Source organism: Patagioenas fasciata, chromosome 9 (assembly GCF_037038585.1).
Source record: "Patagioenas fasciata isolate bPatFas1 chromosome 9, bPatFas1.hap1, whole genome shotgun sequence".
Lineage (NCBI taxonomy): Eukaryota > Metazoa > Chordata > Aves > Columbiformes > Columbidae > Patagioenas > Patagioenas fasciata.
The window spans coordinates 25,195,589-25,219,722 of NC_092528.1; the positions used below are offsets into that span (position 1 = coordinate 25,195,589).

General features: G+C 45.1%; 1 protein-coding gene across 3 annotated transcripts in view; it reads right to left on the bottom strand.

The window, feature by feature from the left end:
* TP63 (tumor protein p63) overlaps window positions 1–23,820 on the bottom strand; it is a 106,238-nt gene extending 82,418 nt beyond the window's left edge. For all 3 annotated transcript variants that reach the window (XM_071812657.1, XM_065844440.2, XM_071812660.1), the window contains exons 1-3: window positions 23,695–23,820; window positions 3,684–3,812; window positions 2,836–2,968 (exon numbers count right to left, since the gene is read on the bottom strand). In XM_071812657.1, the coding sequence (XP_071668758.1) occupies window positions 2,836–2,968; window positions 3,684–3,812; window positions 23,695–23,756 (324 nt within the window). In that variant the 5' untranslated portion in view covers window positions 23,757–23,820. The remainder of the gene's footprint in view (window positions 1–2,835; window positions 2,969–3,683; window positions 3,813–23,694) is intronic.
* Between the last annotated feature and the right edge of the window lie 314 nt (window positions 23,821–24,134).

Consider the following 24,134-nt stretch of genomic DNA (forward strand, 5'->3'; position numbering starts at 1 on the left):
TTCCAGACAAGAGCATGAGAACTTCAAAGTCTTGGCTCAGCAAGAGACGGAGCTGTAGCTCAGATGAGAGGCGTTTCTTTGTCACCCAACATTCTCCTCCAGTTCCCTCCTTATATAGTTGCCTTTTCAAGGCAATGAACACAACTAGTGGGTGTTCAGCACGACAGGACTCATGCTTATTTTCCAGCCCACCGGTGGGACAATTTTATCAGGCACTGCTGTGAAAAATGTAGCTCCTTCCCCACTGCCAGCTCTGTTGCTAACAAGCAAATGGACCCCTAAAATTTAAGTTAAAAAAAAGAAAGAAAAAACACCAAAAAACACAGCTCTCACCAACACAACTGCTGGAATCAAGGATGGACATATTTTAAGGCTGAAAGTTTCACTTTTTAGCCATAAATTGCAAGAAGGTGCAGAGCTTATTTTAAAGGCTGGTTGAGATTGCCTCAAAGTCCACATAAGAACAATTGCTTTAAATAAGCCAGTCTTAATTGCTTTGCGCTTATTTAAGTCTCACACAGTGGTACATTTTGGAGAAAAGCTGGCCTTGCTCTTTTCCTAAGACAAATGTAACAATAAAAAGCACTCTGCCTTGATCTCACTGTTCATCTCCCAGGGCCCCTCTGTTTCTGCTGCATTCCTTTCTGTTTATCTGCCCTCTTCAACTCTGTGCTGCAATCAGCCGCGTGTGGCACCTCGCGTCTAGAAGTGACATGGCTGATGTTACAGGAGAGACAGGTGCAAGGGGAGCTCTTGCCCCGAAGCTATCCAAAGGAAAAGAGAAGCTGGAGGGGAAGAGGGTTGTAAGGTATTTCAGATTAAAGCCAACAAACAGCAAACACCTTGCCCCAGGCTACACATTCTCTGCCAACACAAGCTGCAGCCGCTGTGAGCCCCAGAAACAGCAAAGCAAACACAGACTTCTCTGCAAGGGGGAGTTGTCACCTGTCAGGGATGTTTGCAAATTTATAGGGAGGAGGTGGTGGTGGTAAGGGGAGTAAAAAGAGCTTTCCTCCTTTTAAAATACGGGCTGTTTGCACAGGTTTGCAATGCATATTTTGCTTTGTAAAGGCTTTTGTGCAGCTCTCAATTGAGCAAAGGTGCTGTCTTCCACCGAAGACAAACTGGAACATTTATTAATGTACATGCATTAACGTCCTCCAAGCTGCTGCCTTACAGTAAGGGTGAGGATAGGATGGAATTTCCCCACTCCCCCTTCAGCTTCTCATATCTGTGAAAAACACATCTTAAAGAAGTAACCATGCAGCTCAGCCTCTTCAGAAATGCCTCCTGCAAGGCTGGGATCAAACTCATCATAAGCAAGAAGTAACTGCACAGCAAAGCCTGCCTGCCACCTTCTCCTAGCCCCAGTGCTCCCTTCAGCAGTGCTCAGAGACGACAAGGGGAATGGATTTTCCACTAATGTTTCACTGCATCACAGACTCTGAACAAGGGTCTCAGGTGAGCCTGTCACCTCCAACAGTGCTCTGCAGACAGCTCAGGGGAACTGGAGATGGGGAGGCTTTGCTAGCACTTGGTGCAGCAAGTCCTGGTTTGGCCATGGAAAGCGCAGAGTTTCTGCTGCTTTAAACTGTTGGGGACTGTATTGTTAAGAGGACATAATTAGTTCAAACAGGACATTACCAGCTACTTTGAAAAGTAGGAGCCGCTCTAGACATGGAGACTCTTCTGGACTAGCTGTTGAAGAAACATCGTTTTACTGGAGCTGTGCTACAGAGGCAGAAAACACTGAGAAGCAGCCTTTCAGGCCCAGACACTGAAGGCTTGCACACCACCCCGCTCCAGCCAACCTGAATGCAGAATCAAAAGATAAGCAGACTTGACATCAGTCACCTCTCCTTGTCCATCTGGAGTAGCTTCGCCATGTTAGCCAAGCACATACCCAACCTCAAAGTGTTCTTTTTAGCCTTTGCAATCTTGCAAGGAAAGCAGAGAACACCACGGTCTCCCCAGCAGGCAGACCAGAGACACAGCAACAGGTCAAACCTCCCAGCACTAGGGATTGCCATCAGCATGATCTGGGAGCTCTTTCCTTGCAGATGAGATCCTGCAGGTTACAAACACTGACAGGATGCAGATTGCCAACACACCTTCATTTGAGCACATTAAAAACGATGGCTGACTAGCCAGGGAATTAACTGTCGCAGTTTCTCAGGATGCAAACACAGGGGAACAAGAAAATTTACAGATACCCACACCAATTTCAAACCACACATGATTTTTACCCCAAAGTACACAAAATCCTGGAGGAACAGAAACAGGACATGAACAGCTCAGACTCCTGAAATACCTCCTGCTCCAGCCTGCAAGAATAGCACCTGGCTTCTTCACCAGAGCTATTGCTAAGAAAGAGATGGTCGGTTTGAGCCAAAGGCAATGAACCAGCAACCACCAGTGCCTCATCTGCATTCCAGTCTCAAGCCATACTGGTGAGACATCCATGACCAATACTTGTTAAAAACAGTACCTGGCTTTGTCTACATAGAAACAAGAGGGGAAAAAAAACAAAACAAAACAAAAATCATAGTCTGAAACCAAGTTTTCATTCATACCTGACCTTCAAGAAAGAAAACCCAGTGAAGAACATCCTGAAGGTTCAGAGGCACTTGGCAGAGCCAGACTCCCAGCCATCCCAACCATCTTCTGCGAGTGGGACAGAAGAGGCAAAGTGAGAAGGAAATCCGATGGTCAGAGGCGGTGGCCACAGCTCCTCCACCAAGACAGGGAAGACGGCCCCAGCACAATGCAGAATGAATAGCTCCTGCAAAATCTCATCAGTCCCCTAAATGTAAGGAATTTCTTCCCACTACTCACCCACATTGGGTCATTCAGCTCCGTGTCCTGCACCCGGACGCAGTCCATGCTAATTTCTATTTTGTTTGTAGGGCCGTTTTCAGATGGGCCATCGATGAAGTTCAAATCGATAGGCTGAACCGAGCATATTGGCCTGAAAAGAACAGAGAAACGCAGTTAAAATTGGCCAAACTGTTTTCCTCCACTCCGAATGTGCTAGGATGCCATTCAGAACTTAGGCATGACCAGGAACCAGTCTCAGGATAGAGTAATTAATTACTATTGAACCTCATCACCCACTATGTTAACAGCAGCCCCTGAACTGAAAAGGGCCTGGAGGGACATTTCACTTGCTAAAAAAGAGGCAAGAGCACAGGAGTTAAATCACAAAGACAGAACTCATGGAGGATTTATAGTAGAAACTGTGTCAGGATCAGTCATAGAACTGATTCTGTTGCTATCTCCTTCAACAGGCCTGACAGAGTGAATTCTGCACCACCTCCACCTCCTCTCCCTCCCTGGCATCAGCAAAGGAAGAAAACGTTCAACCTGGACATAGAATAATGATCCCATTTTCTTGGGGGAAAATGCCAACCATCCATCTTAAGTGATCGTGTGCTAGAAAGCAGTCAGTTCAGCAACCAAGGTCTTGAAGAGACTCAGTGTCACTGGTGATCTCTACTCCTGTTTACTACAGCCTGGATGAAGAACATCTTGAGAGCTCAAGACCTGTCAGTCATCACAGACTCACACCCGCATCTTCTAATCAACAGGTAGAGAAGACTCCAAAAAGCCCAACATCTGTTCCCTGGAACAGCCTCATAGAGGCGTCCTGTCCTAAAACACATTCTTCCACAAGTTCCACTTACTGTTCCAAGAAGTCCCAGATATGCTGGAGCACCTCTGGACTGAGGAATTCCCTGGGCTGCGAGTTCTGGGACATTGCTGATCGGTAGTAACTCTCCTTCCAGGAGAATTGGCTCGGAGTTTCTACAAACCTTAAAAAACAAAAGCAAAAAAAAAAAAAAAAAAAAAAAAAGAAATAAAAAAAAAGAAAAAAGAAAACACACACAAAGATATGTTGAATGCATGAGCCCAACTTGATGAAAACCCATAAATAGAAGCTATTGTGTGAAAAACGAGACACACTGAATGCCTGGAACATTCACAGCTGTACAACGCACATTCCGCACTGCTGCAGATGCTGTATTTAGACGGGAAAGAATTTGGCCACCCTTCCCAATAAGTTAAATACCCCTCAGAGTCTGATGGGATGCTGCATCATAATAATCCCAGAGAAAACAAACAAACAAACAACAAAACACAAGTACTTTCCATTTTATTCCCAGATAATCAACTTTCCATATAAAACAGGTAATCTTTGAAGCCAGTGGAACACCTAATGAGTGTGTGACTCCACTCTCCCTGGCTGGTTGCCTCTCTAGATTGCATGGCCTTGGATGATTTAGGTGACTTCTACACCCAGCTACTGCAGCTGAAGTCTTGGACTAAAATAAGTATTATTTTTTAAAAATTGAATAATATTTTTAAAAAACACAGCTTTTTTGCTTTATTTTCTATGGACATAAGTTCCATCACATCAGATTATATCTGCTTGTCTACTGCCTTCTCACCTCCAATAATTTCTGAGCCCAACTGGCTGATTTCCGCCAGACCTGCTAATTACCTTGGCCATTTTTATCCCCTTAAGCTCCCACACGCCTCACAGAAATAGGTGGGCCCAAGAGGAGCAGTGACGAAGCCAGAGCACTCGCGCCTTCCACAGCTGCACATTCTCATCCCACTGGCCAATTTCTAAATTCAAACACAGCAGCTTTTATACCCGTGTCAAAATACTCAATGGCTGCATGGATGTGAGGGGGAGTGGGAGGAATTTTTTGAGTATATTTGCAGTTGACAAAAACTTAATTAAAGTACAAGGCAGGTGACTGCCTTTCCTGCTACAAGGATGGGGGCACCCTGCAAAATTTTCATATTAAAGGGCTGTTTCAGCACAATGCAAGTGAATGGTCTCCCTGCCAGGAGAATGGCTGTGGAAGGAGCCAAGGCTATAAATGGATTCCAAAAAGAACTGGACTAACATTTGGGTTGGCACATTTTGGTGCTATTTAACACAATGGTCTAAACAAATTGCATGGGAGACCCTTATTTATTAACCTGTCAAAATTAAGTAAGAGTGTTTCAGAGGAAGGATCACACTACAGTTGTTCTTTTCCTCTAATTTATCCTGAAGTATCTATTTCTGGATGCTGTCAGAGAGGGATCTTGCTCTCTTTACTGAATTTGTGTGGCCTCTTATGTTTTGAGGATGACTCTGGTCTACAAAAAGCAGGGCTCTCCTCACCTCTGCTGCCCACAGAACTACATGGTCTTTGAAAAGAGCAGACAGTTTTCTTAAGCTAACAAAAATCAAAGCAGTTTTGGCCCCCAGAGCAATAGCAGAGCATGCTTCAAAATAGGTGAAAGTATCACTTCAGTTGCTCGCCCTTTTCGTGATTAACAAAGAAAACCCCAACATCCTTTAAAAGTTCATTAATAGCCAGAGACAAAAATAAAACTCAGAATTGTCACAGCTAATAGCTCTGTCTCACATACCCACACTATATGTGAATAAACGCTATCAAATCCTCAGAGAACAGCAGTTATCCCACAAAGTATCAGAAATTACTCCTTTCAAGCTTTCAGTCTGGTAAGGCACTTTCAAGAGTGTTGTACTGAAACCCAGAACAACAGATCTGGCCTAAAGCCTGCTATGTAAGATGGGAACCAACGCTACTGTGAGCTTTGGAGGGGAGCAATGGGGCATGCATGCCCCCCAACTCACTCTGCCACTAAATCCACAGACCCCAAGCACTTCTTGATACCCCACACCCAGTTCTGACCTCTCAGGAACAGGTAGAGAAACCCCACAATGCGTTCTCCCAAATCACTGAAGCGTTCACTTGTAACAGTTATCTGCTGGTTATCACAACTGCCCTTGACTTAAAATAACACTTAACCAATTAAGTCCAAAGGTAGTGACAACCATCCACACCATCTCATTACTAGGTACACAAGAACTAACTTCACCAAACCCAGACATCTCCTCAGAGACCTTCTTTCCTTCAAGAAGTCTCAGTGCGATGAGGTTCCTGCATGCCATGACATGTCCCAGCTTTGGTTCACAGCTGCACAAAGTCCTGGGTCACAAGAAGGCAAAGCAATCAGTTCAGCCCTTGTGGTCCCATTCAGCAGCAAAGCAGAAGTTGCTTCTTGTAAACCTACTCCAACCAACCACTCTTTACAGCCTGCAGCGCAGGATAAGAAGATGGATATTAGCTGCACAGTCTGATAAAACCAGGTTTGTTATTCCACACATGTGAAGCTAGCAGAGCTGTTGGAAAGAGTCACACGACTTAAAGACACAATCCCTGCATCCCTATACTAAACACACAACCCCAAATTTCTCCAGAGAGGTATTTTCCAGCTGTGTCATCTTTACCCCTGTACTTAACTAAACTACTGGCTTAATATTGCTAAGAAAAGCATTATCAGGTTTTACTTGATGGCCAAACAGGCATGTTTCCCTATGCCAAGCAAAAGAAGTTCCCTGCTTTCACAGACACAAAATTTGAGTCCTTCCATACTCTCTGCAACACCTTTACTACCTGTACAGCTCTATTTCCAAAGGAGGCTGCGGGATTAGGTGGCCAGCCTTGGCAAGGCACCTGTGAGAAGGCTACAGCATTACAGAGCCAGTGAGCATTGCTTTTTAGCCAGCTTGGTGCATCCTGCTCTCAGGTGGGAAAGAGCTGTCAAGCTGCAACAAAACCAAATTCAGTTCAGCACAAAGCTATATGCAAGCTAAACCGTCTTCTTCCCTGAGATTTTAATGACATGTAAACTTAGTGCCATTTTCCTTAACAAACAGCCTTCAACATAGAGGAGCAGCCTCTCTGTCTGCTAATCAACATAGCTAAGTACCCAAATTTGCTCTTCCACAAGAAAATAACAGCTAAATCCTAACCAAGGTCTATGCATAAATTTCACTGCTCTAGTTAGTTGTCTTCTCCCATATCAGCAAACATTCTAACTTCAGGAAAATAATCCCCAAGTGCCTAAAGTTGATCAAAAGATAGCAGTAGTTTGCATTGTTCAAATTGCTCCTACCAGCTGCTTTTTTATTAACAGATATTTAAAAACCATCCCCTTTACCTGCAACCACAAATCCCAAAGCGCATCATAGAAGGTGACACTACTGAACACAGCCTGTTATAACAAACCATGGACTATGACAGGACAAAACATGGTAGCAATTATCATCTAGCTGACCCTCTGCCTTAAGTCTACAAGCTACATGCTTAATTCCCTGCATTAGTTGCTGAAATAGTTGGCAGGCAGCTTGCCACAAGCATCAGAGGACACTAACTGCACTAGGTTGGAACTACAGAGGGATTTGTAGCCCCCATCAAACTACAAGCTGGACAGGACATTGCACACACAAGCTCCCTTCTTTAAAAACCACCAGAATTATTAATGAATTAACAGAATTATTATTTAGCAGAAATAGCAAGTTAAATCTTCTCTGAGAAGCAGCACCTCACCAAAAGCACAGGGTTTCCTGGCACAGTGCTAGGACACTGCTCCTGCCCCACTGAATCCCAGCACAGGTTTCAGCCAACAGTCCACTCCCCCTAAAGTCTAGCTCAGCTCCATCCTATTTATTTTGCTGAAGCAAGAGCAGCCCAGACTCCAGGTGAAAGCATTTTACAGATTCACTCTGTGGGCTGAAGCCTTATGCATGCTGATTGTTCTGCTGTCTCCTGATTATTTCAGGAGGTCCTGGGTGTTACAACCCCCCACGCCGAGACTGCATCCCAGGTGATTCAGTTTGCCATCATGCCGATGAGCCAGGCCTCTGCAAAGTATGGTAATGAGAGCAACATGCCCCTGTATCTGTGCCCACACAGCACTCAATTTCAGAGTCTCACAGAGGGCTGGGAATGTTAAACAAAAACACTCAAATCCCACTCCACCAAAAATCAACAAACAAACAAAAAAAACCTTGGCAAGCAGTGCATTTGCCTGTCACAACCTTTAGACCATCTCACTGCTATTGCCCTTCCCAGGAGCTGAGGGTCCCAACATACTTGGAAACAAAGCCCCGACTCCTTGGCCCAGCACAACATAAGCTAGAGACAAACCAGAGAGAAAACAAGACAGTTCTGCTCCTACTACCTCCCTGTAAGCGCATGCTTTCCACTCTTGACCATATTTTCCCCCTTCCTACCTTCACATCAAAGACATTAAAGAAAAGCAACAAAACCAAAACAACAACAAAAACCCCCACTTTCCACACCAGAAAACAATGACAGAGAACTAATAAAGTCAACTATTGTAACACAACAACACTTCTCACCCAAAAAGCCACTTTTCACTACAAATATTCTTTCTTAGAAAGGGCTAAACCCAAAACACCAAGTGTGACTTACTGTTGGGGAGAAAACAGGAGCTCCTGAGGAAAGCAAGACCTGGGTTTGATAGAGAGCATGCACAGCCCCTCCTCTATAGCTTTAACCTTAAAGGCAGATGCCACCTGATTTCACTGATACAGGGTCAGGTCTGATGCAGCTCAGGCAATGCTGTATGCATGAGTCCAGCAACCTCCTTCCAAAAATATGAAAGACTGTCACAATCAAGAAGTAGCATGGCTTTGTTTTGTTTTTTCCATTCAAAATAGTCTTGGAGCTTTAACACTCTGAACTGCACCCAGGTTAACAGTGGAGTTTATGGGGAAAGCAGAAATGAATAAGGTATCTCAGTGATTTGGTTTCAAGAGATTCAGGCACCTCCAGTTCTCCTTAGTTTCCCTTGAAAGCTGGAGCTCTGGGTGGTTTCTGTTTCTCCTGCACAGTGTACAAACTCTCAGAAGTGATCAGTGTGGTTTACATATGCCAGACTTCATGGCTTTACATTGGTATAAACCCCATTGTAAAATTTTGTAAAAAGAAATATTTCACAGTAGGGATGAGCAAAATGATTTAGAGCTTTATTTCTGCTTGTTGCTAAAGTTACAGGATGTTGCTTTCTGCTTCTCCCCACCAAATGTCTATCAATGGTGTATGATTTTCTATCATTGGATCTGTAGTTCTTGGTCAGTGAACAAGCAGGTGGGAACAGAAGTTTTTCTTTGCAAGCTACAGATTTCTCTGGGTCTTTTTTCCACAAGATCTATTCCTCTAAAGGACCTTCTAGCGGAGTACTTAGGAAACCTTGATTCAAAGAGAAGAACATCTTACTCTTATAAAGAAAGCATTTGCACATTATACAAATGAACCCAAAGAATAATTAATGGTGTCTAAATAATGATATCTAATGGCTCATTTTATTCATAGCTCTCAAAGTGCTCTACAAAGGAAGACAGTATAATTACTCCCATTTTACCTGTGGGAAAACTAAGGCACCAGGAGGTCATAGTATTACTCATCATTACTTGGCGAGCCTGTTGTGCAGCCAGAAATACAAACTTGGTCACTTGAGTCCCAGTCTGATGCTTCTCAATAAGGAACTAGTGATTTTGGGTGTCTGGATAGAGAAATTCAAAAAGGCCTCAATTTCTTCAGGTAGAGTATGCACTACACTTCCCAGAGCAAAAAGCCTTTAAACTTCATTTATCATCACTAAAATGCTGAAGTCCAGGAATGAAAATCAAGGCTGCAGAAATGCTGTGTCCTGCTTTAAGCCACACTCAGAGTTCTGGGTGGAAGTAGAATTCAAACCCAGATGCCCAGGCTAAAAACTAATCTTTCATCCTGAATGCTTAAAGCAGTTAACCACTTAACAACCCTTAATTCATACATAGATTGATATATTAGCTCTAAACTGGCTCAGAGTGTGGCCTGGATAAAGAAATAAGTCACAGAACAGTGAAGCTGGCAGCTCCAGCAATCCCAATCCATGTGCTGTTCCACACCTTCTGCAATTACACCTTAAAATGCACCAAAAGCAATGGTTAACAAACTATTTAAGTTCATGAGCATTACACTTAATTGCCTGAATCTTGGTGTTAGTTGTATTTTTAGTTCTTGAGTGGGGAGGGGGCTTCTTTTCAGGCCCCACCCTTAAAACGTGAGGAACTTGGCAGCTCTCGTCCTGCTGGAATTCCCCCTGCTCTGCATTTTAACACTGCAGTCAGTGATTTGTAGACACTGCTACCTAATGAAGTTCACAGCTGCTCAAGAGGAGAGGGAAGCAGGGTCTGGCAGCAGGGGACAAGCGTGCCCCTGTCAGGCAGTGTCATCTGGAATTCCCCAAAACCTGGAGCACACTTGTCTCCCACAGCCACATCAGCCACCCTTGGACAGCAAAACACACTCTGGGAGCACCCGTTAGAGACCTCTGGTAACAAACAGATTCATTGCCATGAAAGGGGGGGCAAAATGAAAGCCCGTGGGTAGACAAGCAGGCTCTCACTCCCTCAGAGATGAGATAGCTTTTGAATTTCAAGGATCTGTATTTCACCTCTATCTATACCTCTTTCTCAGTTTACTTCACCAACAAGCAGCCACCCCTTCCCGGCATGACCTGCACTGTACAACGCGTTATCCCGTTTCTTCCTCTGCCTCATGCCGTATTCCAAGGTCTTGTCTCACGATAGCCCAAGAGGGACTGACTCCCATCGCAGCAGAGGCAGGTCCTGCTGAACTGCGCTTACAAGTATTCATTCTCCTTTAGATTTCCATCCCAGCTTTTAGACTTTGATTTTTAAAATCTAGACTTAGAGCAACTTCTTTAAATTCTTCTCATTTTCCTCCCATATAACATTGCTCCCATCTGTTTGTCCTATAAAATATCGTTGGAAGAAGAGTGAAGGATGAATGGGTTTGGAAGGGCAAATGTAAGGAATAACAAACTCACCTGCCTCTGCTGGGATGGGATTTTTTGAGACAGAATATAACTTCCACCCATTGTTTCACTGTCCATTATTTTTTCCCAGATCCTGCATTTTTCAGACATTTTCCACATCCAATAGGCAATCTCACTGAAAAACATGTGGCAGCACTGTGGGTTAAGGGTAGGGGCAGCTGAGAGAAAAGCGGCCCAGTGACAGAGAGACGTGCCTTAGAAAACAAAAGGAGATAACTGCCTGAAGGGTGAACCCTCATCTCAGACATAACCACCAACCAAGGAGATATCAGGAACACAAGAGGGAACCCAGAGTGACAGTGGTGAAGGCCTCTGTGACACAGACAGTGTCCTACAGCATCCATTGAGGACAGCCTAGGGAGGACTACCAGCTTCTTCCTGTTCTATAGGCATGCCTTGCATTGTGCATGCCCTGTTTCAACTTTGAGATATATAAAGCAATTCTCTCTCAGAGGAATGCTACTTGCATGACTTATAAAATCTCTGTGTTCTGCTAGAGTCTACTGTAACAGCACATCGCGTTCTCTATTATTTCAATTTCTCTTTTGGAAGTGTGCGTGAGCAGAATGGAAAGGTGTATGAAGGGATCGTTCAGCTTTCTGGTTGCTCTTTACTTGAGCCCTCAGTGCATGAGCAAGACTGACCTATATCAAAGAAAGTGAAACTGCCTGCACAGAATGATCCTCCTAGTTCACTGTGCTGAAAAACACAAGGGGGATTTTTTTCCATTCATCATCTTCTTTCAGTTAGAGTCATCCTGAGTAAAACTATGCCCACAGTGGATGCAACACTTGCAGCTTGGTGGCAGGCCCTCAAAGCATGTTTTATCACCACGCCAGCGCCCTGCTCCAGTGCTGGCAGCAGAGCTCCTTTGGGAGAAAAGGGCTCCCTCTGATTCCCAGTGCTACTGTGCTGATGGGTTCCCAGACTGGGCACTGCATGGCCTGCTCCCCAGCGACCACTGGGAATGGCTTCTGGAAGCAGAACTGGTTCAGAACACTCTCAGCAACAGGAACCCACCGCATCTCCTACCTGTCATCATGTCTGCTACCTACACGTCATCTCTGTCAGCCTGACTACAGGGACCACTTCTACATGATAGAGGCATTTCTTTGTCCTCAGGGCTTCAGGCAGCTGATCACTCCGCCAGCACTAGAGGAAGTGTCCCCTAATTATTGGAGCAGTCAATACTATTTTTTTTTTTTCTCCAAGGATTCCTTCAGCATCTTGTGAACTTTCCCAGACCCCTCTCTTATGTCCCATTCAACCTTGGACAACCCCTTCTCCACCCTCCCCTTCTCACACATCCTTGGAAACTACCTCCTCACCCAGCCGCGGACATCCCCTCCCCTTCTGCTCAGCCCACTCCCTTTCTCAGCAGGGGCCAAGAGAGATGAAGCTCTGATCAAGGTGAAAGCACCACCACAGGAATTCCTTCCCCTGCCCACTGCAATCAGTGTTTTCTAGCCCGAGGTACAGAGCCCTTGGAACCTCCAGAAAACCATCCAGGAGCCTGAGAGACCCATGTTGGGAAGTCCAGAGTTACAGCACAAGGCTGGGGCTCAGGACACCCAGCTCAACCGCTGGTCAGCTTGCCCATCTTTGCCCTTCTATTCCTCCACTATAGCAGTGCCACCAAATTTGTAAAGCACACAGAGACCTGTTCACCATCATTACGCCTCCAGGGAAACATGTTCCCAAGACTTTCCAAATTGAAGTAATTAAAGAAATTTTGAATCTCCATTCATTTTTAAAAACCATTAAACCCAAAACCAATCCAAAAGCAGTTGCAAATGTATTATTTTGTAACTCACTTTTCCAGTCAATCCCTTCCCCAAACCTATTTGCAGCGCTGGGTAACAGCAGTGCCCATCTGGAGGGGGAGGCGTCCGAGCTGCCGGGCAGAGGTGAGAGCTTTTACTGCCATAAGTGAGAAAAGCCTTCTCAAAAGCAACACAAGCAGGAAAAAACAGGCCCAGCCCTCAAAATTCTGAGGTATTTTTAAGCCAAGTCCAAAAATAAGTATTGTAAGTTAAATGTTACAGGCAAACTGTTCAGACACTACAAATCATCTTCGATTCAATAAAAAAAAAAAAAATCCCTTTGTTCTAAACAATAGACATGATTTGCTCAGTTTTAGATACCCAGCTGAACATGCACTTGGGTCTACCTTTCAAAGTTCACTGCAACTCGAGACTTTTCACAGTCAGTTAGCCAGCCCTGACAGTTTTTCAGCAGGACAAAGGGAGTGACACCTCCCCAGGTACAGGAGAGGACATCACAGACCTCAGCTGAGTGGTCTGCGGGGTCGGTGCCACCTCCAGCCCCACTGCCACATGTCAACCTCTGCTGCCCATCTGCAGGTACAATTAAAGACAACAGGGATCAACTTTTGTGCCTCCAGGCGGGATTGCCTAACCCCCAAATCACCCTATGACCCACTCATCCACCATCAATAATGATTTGCAGCAGGTGCCTGGAGGAACGTCCACAAGCTACCAGAGAAGAAGACCTGGAGATCTCTGCTGTTGCGTTCTTCTGCACAATATGGGGAGACCCCTCATCTTATCTAGAGGCAGAAAAAGGCAGGTGTAAAACGTTCAAAGCAGCCTAAACTAGCTAGCTGCGTCCTTTCCTACAGCATCATTGAATATTAAAAGAAAGCAGCAACTCTAGAAATTAAAGCAGTCAAGGTCATTTTCAAGAGATGACAGTCATGACAAAATACAGCTATTACAGGCTTTCATCATCAATTTTTGCGGTGATTTTAGGTACATAATAAGGAAAATTGAAAAGGTGTGAAGAGGCGATGGCCAGAAATCTGACCTTCCTGAGGCTTGCTGAATCAAATTCCCTCTTTTGAGCTTTGCTCATCAGTATTTTTCCAGTGAGCACAGCATTTACCCAGTAACAATATCTACAGCAGTTCATTGCTGTTCATTTTTTACAAGGGGCTTATTTTCAGTATTTCCCACAGGAGATGAGGAGGCCTGGGTTTTCTTTCTTTTATCTATCGTCTGCTGAAATTTTGCAGTGTTGAGCATAACTAGCATCTCTCAGGTTTCACTAGTTTACCTCCATCACACCAATACAGAGACCACAACAGAGAATGAGAAATCACTTTATTATTACAGATTGTAAAATAATTCATCCAAGCGCATCAGAGCTTTAGAAAGGCGGTGGGGGTGTTAGGAACTGGCTTTCATTAGATACTATAAGGCTCTGAAAGAGGCCAGAGCTAGGGAGGAGGGGTGGGGGGGGAAACAACAAAGAAAAACCCCAAGGCACTAACAGAAAAGTTCCACTTGAAGCCAGGGTACAGCAGCGAGGAAAGACCTCAGCTACAACCACACCACTGTGCTGGCTCAGGTTCAAGGTCTGGTTTGTGTATTATCCCTTATCTACATACAAGCACATTTTTCAGACATAGTGTAGTGTGGACAAGTTAGGCATGGCCTAGGCTGAGCTTCTTGCAGTTCGGTCTACTGCCAAATGTCCCGAGCTCATCTCTTCCTGAGGACTGTGGACCATCAGAGCAAGTGCCAGCTGCAGGCATCACATTGCCAAGAGTAACCCCCAGATGAAGGGTTCACCATGAGCATGGCCAGTCCATCAAACCAGGGACAGGCACTGTGCTGGGTAGCTGCCAGGGAGAGATCTCTTTGGGTTCCTGACTAGTTTGCTTGTTAACATAATAAAAATGAAATTATGTGGGGCAAAGAGCAACTGTGAAAATCTAGGGAGCAAAGCCAGTTACTCTTTCTCCCAAAGAGTAACAGGGTTAAACTAGGGAAGAAAACCAAACAAACACCCCCCCCCCCATCCCGCATTAGTTAGTACCTATTTTAAAAGACACAGAATCCAACATCATCTCGGATGCACTGCTTATGCTTGCAGAGATGAAATCAGGCTCAGTGCTTCACCCAGGGAGTGCAGGGATGAAGCATCCTCGGAAGAACTCCCACCCTGCTGATTTACATGCTCCAGACTGTGGTATACGGATAGCACCCAGCTGAGCAGATAATAGGTTATTTCAAGCACAATATTCTCTATTTAGTGGAAGATACACGTGTAGAAGTATAGTGTATGGGAACTGATGGAGTGATTCTGTTAGGTATGGTGCATTTACATGGAGTCCTCCCAAGGCAGCTCCACAGAAGCTGTGAACACTTGGTGCACCGTGCAGCTGCTCCTGACCACGAGGTGTGTGTGCCTCATTCAGCCTGCTGCCGCGAGGCTTGATGGAAAAAGAGGAGACTTTTGCAGCATGTGACCATGGACTTCAGAAAACTGGGTGAGCCCAGCTCGGATTTCCAGCTGTCTGACTGCCTTCTGCGTCTGTGGGATGAAGATGCTGGGTGTAGATTTGTGGGTCAGGGCCGAGGTGCTCAGGGGACTGTGCTCTCAAATCTGGTCTTGGCAACAGGCTAAACTGAGCACCCGTTCTCACAATCCTGCACCAAACAACATTTCTGGGCTGTTTCCAACCTGCAGGAGAGACAGCAAGGGGCTTCTGCTTCTTTTCTCCCTGGTAAGGAAGTTTTAATTCCCTCCAAATCTTTCCTGAGCACTGATGCCATCCAAAAGCTTCCAGAGACAAACAAAATGAGAGATGCAAGATACAGGTCCCTCCCACCTTTGCTACACCTGCATCCACTGAACGGAGTGAGGTTTTCTGGACCAAACCAATGGGAATACCCAGACTCCATGGCATGGCAGGGGTGTACACAGCATGGGCTTTTCTGGCTGTGCTTGCAGCTGCGATTGCTCACACTGGGGTTGCAGCCCTGCAATATGCCCCGAGCTTTAAAACCTGGTATATGTTTCCTGCAAGCAGCCTCTTCCCTGCTTGTGCCGTATCACTATCAGCAGCATTAAGGGCGCACGGTCCCCAGGACATGAACACACTCTGCCAGGAATGAAGCTTCTTTTAAACTTGCTGAGATTTGAACGTTTTTGATGTGTGAAGAAATCAGATCCTCTCTCTGCCAGGGTCACCCCAAAAGCTCCTGGGGTTTGTTTGCCCAAGTGCTTGGTGTGCTGCAGTTACAACCCCGGGGAAAGTGCTGGGCACCCCCACACATCGAACAGCAGGCGCAGAGTTGCTGCAGTCCCAGTTCGTATGGGACAAGTATTCGCCACAGAGAACATGAAATACATTATTATTATTTTGTTTTTTAATGAGAGGAGGGTCTCAGACTGTCTGCTGCAAAAGACTGGTGACATTCTGCGTTGAGCCAGGTAAGACTCTTGGCTCCCTAAGGCACCTATTCATACAAAAGCTGCTTCAGGCTTCAGTTGCACAAAGTCTTTTGTCTGTGAACTGCTTGGGGGACTTTCAAAGTCCCTCCCTCAAACTCTCTGGAGAAGGCTGAATTTTACAAGAATATAAAATAAATCATCACAATAATACAGAAACTCCCCAGAACTCTTCAGAAGCAGGAAACTGTAAACAGCAACATCCTGTATTTCAGTAAATAATTAAAATGCAAAACAGAAACACCAGTGAAGCAGATGTTAGGTGCAGATTCCTGTAATATGAATTTGCTTAAAGCTCCCAGTTGTTACCCTCACATCCAGCCTGCTAAATCTGATGTTTTGGATGATGTGTTTCTGATGCTTTGTCCCAACAGCGATACTTCTATAGGAAAATCAAGTCTTCTGCAAAATACCACGCTGGCTGCATTTTTTAGCAAGTAGCAACTTCATGGCACACCAGCTACTGCTAAGCCCAAGGGCAGAGAGAATCCTCCTCTCAAAAATAAGAGCACTTTCAAAAACCTTTCTCTGTGTCACAAAAGAGCTGCAAGACATGGCAGATGAAGGACAAAGAATTAAGAGCACATCGTAGTCCTGGAAGACAAAACAAATGAACTGTTTATCAGAAACACTACAGGTGTGTAAGCTGCGCTGAGTGCTCACAGGATCTTCACTTTTGCAGCTATGCCTGGTGCTAAAAAATTACAGGGTTGACTCCCTATAATTTTATCAATACATTGCCACACTTAATGTGATTTATGATTTTTGCTTGTGATTATCTTAAAGCAGTTAATTCTGGAGTGCTATGAATAAAGAGTGTCTCATTCCATCGAAAACAGGAATGATGTTTCCAGCCTGTGTATTTTAAGAGGAAAGTTCGCAAATATGAACAAAAAACTTGGAATACAGTGCAAATGATTTTTATTGTTTGACATTACCATCTTCTTTTATCCTATATTTGACCACTTAATGCCCATGTTAACTCTCAGAGCCAGCTGAACTACAATTTCACAGCTGTCACAGCCCTCTCAGAGACCCCATTGACAGCAAGCACAGCAATCCCACTGTTTTGCCCCTCCAGCTCTGGGTCTTACTTCTGAGTTTAGAGGCAGACGCTGCTGGTAAAGCACAGCTGGGCAGCTGCTGCTTGCAGCATCCAGCTCACCAACACGCTGCAAGCTTCTTTCCATGCATTTTTTCAGCACGCATTGACTTAGGTGCGTGCCGACATTAATAAACTGGACAGGCATTGAGCCTCCCAGGGCAGGGTTTTATAAGCAGAATTATTTTTATGTTGCAAAGAGCCTACTGAAGCCCCGATCACTTACTGCAGGGTTTCCCCCTTCTCACCCTTGGAGGTGGCTGCTCTCTTTATAGCTCCATGCACTAACCAAATTCCCCTTGCTTACATGCATCAGTACTTATCACATCAGGCCACCTGTGGCATTCAGACACCTTATTGAAGATGACAGCAGCAAAATCCTGTGGGGAGATGGCCTGCTACGCAGTAATAAGTGATAATGAACAGGCACCAAAACCGTCCTGATAAGCCCTAGGAACTGATATAGGTGTGTTCATGAAGCTGCCTAAGCAGATGGAAGGATATTATCTATATATTGTCAGAAGACCTCAGGAATCTGTTATAGTGAAACATTTTCCTTCTGATTATTTCAGTTTTGATCATAGGCTACAAAAATTTAAACTAAGAAGAAGTCAAAACTTGAATGGCAGGGTAACCCCTGGCTCCCACCACAATGCCCATGTTCCCACGAAGGTTTTCACATAGGCGCAAAACTAGCTTAGAGCCAGGTGCCAAATTAAAAGCCAAGTTTCCTTTATTTCTTCTTCATTCAAAACCCTCATTCCTCCTCCATGCATTGGGACACATATGGACATTTTTTGTATAAGGGTTCAATACTCTTTTGGCCACTTGTTGGATGTCAGGGAGTTTTATTTTTCCCCAAAAATCAAAGCTGAGCCCTTCTGCTCTGTTTCAAGCCAGAAATCTTGTGTTTGTTGAGAGGAGCCATTGCAAGTTAGCTTGTAGGAGAAGGTACTAAACAAATTAGCAGGGGGTTATAACTTATAACATGTACCATGAACACCCTAAACATCTCTGAACATTTGAGCAATTGAGAACTTGCTTCTTTAATTTCTTCAGTATTTTTGGAAGATGAGCAAGATCCTATTAATTAGGTATTCTCTCCTCATAGTAAAAAGGACCACATGAAAGACTCCATGTATTCTCCTTACAGTCTTTTGAGATCTGAGAAAAAAAGAGACTTTAATCCTTTAAGCAACACTAAAAGGACCTCCAAGCACACAAATATTTTCTTTTAACGCTCTTGAGGGGCTTATACCATTTTGAAAAGGAAAAGAGCAAAGTTCTGTTTTTGGCAATGACTGTGAAAGGGTTGAGACATCCTCAGCACAATGACGTCGCTCTGACATAGAGAAAAGAGGTCCAGCCATGATAAAGTAGAGGAGGGCAGTGGGGAAGAGCAGATTCTGCAGGGGCTCTAGCAGCAAGAAAGAACTGAAAAGGGTTTAACATGCTGGTCTTGAGCCGTGTTGTGCAAAGATCCTATCTTCTAATCCCGTGTTCTGATGAGACTGCAGTGTGAGAAGAGGAGACCAACTGAAGAACACACCACAAAGACAAGATAAATACCCATCCCGTCCTCACCACCAGCAGTACATGTCCTTAGCGAGGTGCTGGGGGGGAGCCAAGAGGTCCCATGCTGGCAGCAGAGCTGCCCTGCAAAGTCCTCCTGCACATCAGGCCACCCTGCACACTGTCCCCTTGCACATCTGGCTCCAGCTGGGGACCCTATCCTGTGGGATTTCTACCAGGGATGACAGCACAGTCGGAAGGTGGCCACCACCTCACAGGAGAGCTCACTAAGACCCATTATAAAAAAAGAAAAAAAAAAAGCACCTTCCCCTCTGCTTTTCTTTCCTTCATGGAGTGAATTCTGCTCCTCCAGAAGTCACCGGCTGCCCTGAGCACACCATGAGCTGCTCAGAACAGTTTCTGGCCCCTCTCTGAGTCTTTGGAAAGTACCTGCTGTATCACTGGCTGTTTCTGCAAATAGATCTGTACCAAGTCATGTGGCTTTCCTTTCTTGGCCTCAGGTCTTTCTGCCAGCACAGCAAGCTTGGGCTCTCACCTCGAAGGTGAAGCCGGATGAGATTTGTCCACCCTGTCCTAGCAGTTTAGCCATTCTTTAGCAAACACAGTATGAGGAAAGAGGAAAAAAAACCCCACACAGTTGCCCAAAGGCAAGGATTCTGCAGAACCTGCATGTGGGATGAAACACTCCTGCAAGACATTACCCTATTACAGGTTAAGCAGAGCTCTGTCACAATGTCACCCAGCTAATACTCAAGTGACAGGAGAGCTGCTTATGCCAGCACTGACTCACGACCACAAAGGGGCACAGGGCACTGCTGCCCATGAGCAGGAGGGGTGTCCAGCACGTTTTGCCTCAATGTGCCCCCTTTCAACCCCAAAGGGAGGAAACCTGCTGTTTCATTACTGCCTATTAGTAACGACGAGCACTGGGTATCGTAAGTTTTTCACCTCTGTGCTGCATTGCAAGCATCAACATCAGCGAGACTCCTGATAATTGCAGTCCGTTCACCAGCCCTGTTTGATACTGATGCAAGATCCCTTTGAGCCCAGGAATTCCAGCTGGCTGGAACTAGACCCTGCTCACCAAAATCCAGATGATGCTGCTGTGGCCCATGCCCTCCCCTCCCTTCAGTGCCCTGATTTTTGACAGAACTTCCCTCATCCTCCTCTAAAAATGTTTTTTTTTTTTTTCTAGATACTTTTTTTTTTTCCCCCTTAATTTGTCTTTTTGGCAACCCCCCCGCTCCCAAAACCAAGCACTATGTCTATGAAAAAAGGTTTCCAGCACAGATGCTGCAGAGACCAGAGGATTTCAGATTTGTTCCTTGAGACTCTGTCATTAGTGAGATTTGGCAGGCTGGGCCATATCATATTGAGAATACAAAGCCAGAAATGAAAGAGGAAAGAACAGCTTGTGTGAGAAGCCTTTCATTCAAAAGGGAGGAGTAAGCCACAGCGAACACCTTCAACACATCAGTGATGTGAAATCCTGAGGCCACCAATTAGCCTGGGTGCAGGGTGGGGGGCAAGCACAGCAGGCAAGGACCACAGCCCAGTGCACCAGCAGGTGCATTCCCAACAACCCCAAAAAGAAGAGAGCTCCTGGGTAAAACACAGCCTAATGACCATTATTTCCAAGAACACAAGTAACTTATCTGTAAACATCACTCCCCCAACCAGGCATTAGCTGAAAAAAAAGCGGCTTTGGAGAGGGAGGCTAATTACATAGCTCTCAACAGCTGGACTTTGATCATAATTGCAGTGCCTTCTTCATCTTACATTAGCAGCTTTCAACTGCTGCTAGGTGGGCACTTCTTGGAAGGTGGAAATCCCATCCGTTGCAGATAGTTAGCTGGCTTTATGACTCAGAGCTAACCTGGGGTTTCTGCAGCACAGGGTGATCTCCCACAGTAGCATCCAAACAAGTAATTCATAGAGGTCGACAACCTGGTGCTGCAACACAATGCTTCTATCCTTACAGCAGCACCAGTGCTCAGCCGGAGCACTGAGCTTGCTTTACCATCATTTTCAAGCATTTCATGCAAATCCCTTTATAAGGGAACCAGAAGTAGAAAACATTGAGGTTTTTGTTCAACTCCACTATTACTGAACTTCAGCTCCACAGCAACAAGTGGGGCTTGTGGAGGAGGATGCTGCTGTCCTGTGTCCCAGCAGAGTTGTCTGTACTTTTGTTTGATGCAGGGGGTGCTTTTGATTTAATGCCCATGATTACAAAGACATAATAGCCTAAATGAGAGAGCTGCACTGTTGAGACAGAGGCTGGAGTGACCTGAACAGCAGCACACAGCACTGGGAGTCTGGGCACCTGGCTATTTCTTCTTATTTGTAGCAATGAATTACTGTGTTGTTTAGATATACCATAGCAGCAGCACATAGTTTGACTGCTGTGGAGTGACAGGCAGTAAGTATACAAGTATTACAGTGGCACATTATCTAATGCTCCTAAGTGTGATGTGTGTTCACCTCTTGACAGAGGAGATGTTTTAGTTGGCTCCCACGTTGTCTGCCTGCTGGACACCCCCAAAGTAGAGAGATTAATAGATGAAGCAACAGCAGAGGATAAACGGAAGCCACAAATCTTAGAGCTATCTGGGATTTATAACAGCTTCCCCCTCCACACAGACCCACAGGGAAATCTATGTGACTCCGCACACCCATTTTAACAGGGTTTCAAACACTTCTCGCTGTTGTTATTTTGCCAGCATGCTTCAGCTCAACGTTATCAGTTTGTTGCTTAGATTATTACTACATGTAATTTTAAAGTTCCAAATAAGCACGTTGGTATTAGCTAAATAAAGCACTTTGACCACATCAAAGCAGAAGTGTTTCAAATTGTGTAAAATAAATGCAATTATGAAACTATTCAGTTTTGTTAAATCAGTCAGACGAATGTCACCCAGGACATAGTGAATATCCAACCAATGGAGCTTAAAGCTGAAAACTATCTATGTCTTCGGATTAAGAAAAGTATCACTGGGGCCAACTTTCAGGTGATTTTGCCTGTGGCAGCGCACAGCCACTAATAATGGACAAATGCCACTCTCAGCTCACGTAAACAGACACGCATAACAGTTGAGATGTGTTATTATTCTAAGCTACGTCTCGACCAGGTTTTATGACTGAGAGCTGTCACAAACTTTATATGTCTCAAGCTGTCCTGAGGATTCCCACACCACGATGGTCACTTAAAAAGTCATCATGCTGCTAAGGCATGTGGAGAGGAGCAGCACTTCCAGTGAGAGGTCTGACTTGATGGAAGATGCAGATTTGAAGGTGAGAAAGGCCTATTTAAAAAGATCTACAGAATACAGCCAAGGGAACATTTTTGTGTTCAGTTCCTGCTCCATCTGTTTTTGTTGTTGTTGTCTTGTTTTGGTTTTTTTCTCTGCCTGAGCCACAGTACCAATTTTATGAACCTATTATTTGACATAAGATGGTGGGATGGTATGTGACTGGCAGGAGTTCACAGGGGCTGGGAAGCTGTTACAGAGCTCAGGTACACTTCCAAGTGTGTCTTTAGGGTTTCAAAACTGTTTTTTTTAAATTTTCTGCTAGGGAATTTGCCTGGCTGTGCCTTCCAGATACTGAAATGGCCTTGTTTGCTAAAGACCCCACCGCTGCCAGCCTGAATCTACCTTCCCGACTGGGCACCGGTCTCGTATTGCTCTTCTCCTGGACACATGCACATCTCCGCCGGGGTCAGCAGTGCTGGGTGGGTTTGCAGGAGATCAGAGCATGGCTGCTTGTGCCCAGCCAGCCCTGGGGCTCGTGTTGTGGAAGGTCTCACTGGGGAAACCAATACCCCGGGCTTCGTTCCACATTCCTCTGCCACAGCAGCGCGGCCAAGGACCGCGCACTATTTCCCAGCTCCCCTCCTCTCCTTCCCCTCCGCTGGCCCCAAACGCAGCCCCTCCTTGCTGCCAGGTCTCCACACTCCTCCCCAGGACTGTCACACAGGGGTGGCACTGAGCACCCAGCAGATTAAGGAGAGAAAAGCACCCCGCAAACGTTGCAACATGTCGTCATAGTGGGGGGAAAAAAGAAGAGATTGTGAAGCTGCCTGTAATGCCGTGAGCTCGGTGAGGGTGGCCAAGCCCCTTCTTGAACAAGAGCTATATATGCAAGACAAGCAGCCTTCCCCAGCACCCTGCCGAGGATGCAGGGTTAACAGTTAACCCTTCTGGGAATCAAATGCTTTCCTGAGATGCCAGCCAGGGCTTCTCCAACACACAGCCAGGAACTAGCCTTAAAGTAGCTCGACAAGCGCGCTCAGAGGATTTCACCTCTCCAAACTTTACGACTGGAAAAATACCGTCTACATGTCATTTACATGCTTAAATATAGTATCTTCTATTGGGAGAAACAAACAAACTGACAATGTGATACTGTGATACCTCATGCAGACATGCTCTTTTATCTGTTGGAAAGTTATAAAACTCAGTGTAACAACAAAGCTAAAATAAGAGTGGTTGTCAGGCTCTGATGTTGGCTGTTAAACAGAATGAAAGAATATTCTTGGAAAAGGTTGTCTCTTAGAAGACAATCTTTTTCTTCTTTGAATCTTTTACATGATTTATTTATGCTTTAAATTCCAAAATCTCAGAGCTTAGTAGTTAAGCTCATTCTTTCCAAGAGCATTTTCATTTGAAGGAACAAATAAACACAGTATAGAAAGCTAAAGCAATTCCTGCACTACCCAAAGCTACCAACAGAGCTTAAAGCACCCAAAACACAGAGTAACCTTCTGCTCCAAAACACAGGGAAAAGATACTATCAGATTTCATGTTATTTATCATATTTTTTTTCCTCTAATGTCAAAGAGGAAAAGGGAGATATCTGAAACGGATGCCTATAATTAACTAGTAACCTGTTAGAAAGCCAAAAATAATAATAAGCTCCAGTGAGCATGAAGAGAGCGGCACATTTTTTCCGCATGCAGCCCAGCTGCCGCCGGACGATAGCAGAAAAGTTAACAATTACACAAGACACTCAGATCAAACCTGCGATAGGAGAGAGTTACGTCACGCTCAGAGACTCACCGCTGGATGCAGGGATCAGGGTAGTACTGCAAGGTGGTGAAAGGTGCCGGTTCAAAATTCATTTCCTTCGAGCCCCTCTTTGGGTACAAACGGAAATAATATAAATAAATAGATATAAAGCCAGCAGGCTAAAAGCTATAAGGTCAAATGGTACACGAGGTACAACTTTAGAGATTTATTTTACACTTGCGAATGGGTGGGATCTCCCAGGGACTTGGCCAATGGGATTCATCAAGTGACCTGAGCATCACCACCAGTCCCTCCTCGCCAGCTGGGCATCTTCTGCACGGATATTTTCCCCTCCTCTCAACATCCTTAATAAACTTTGGTGTACGCCGGCCACACTTGTTGTTGGAAGCTCATCTGGGGCATCTCTGAACTTCTGATCTCACCGGTCATTGGTTGTCTTCCTGCCTGACTTCACAGTTTAATTTTGGCAG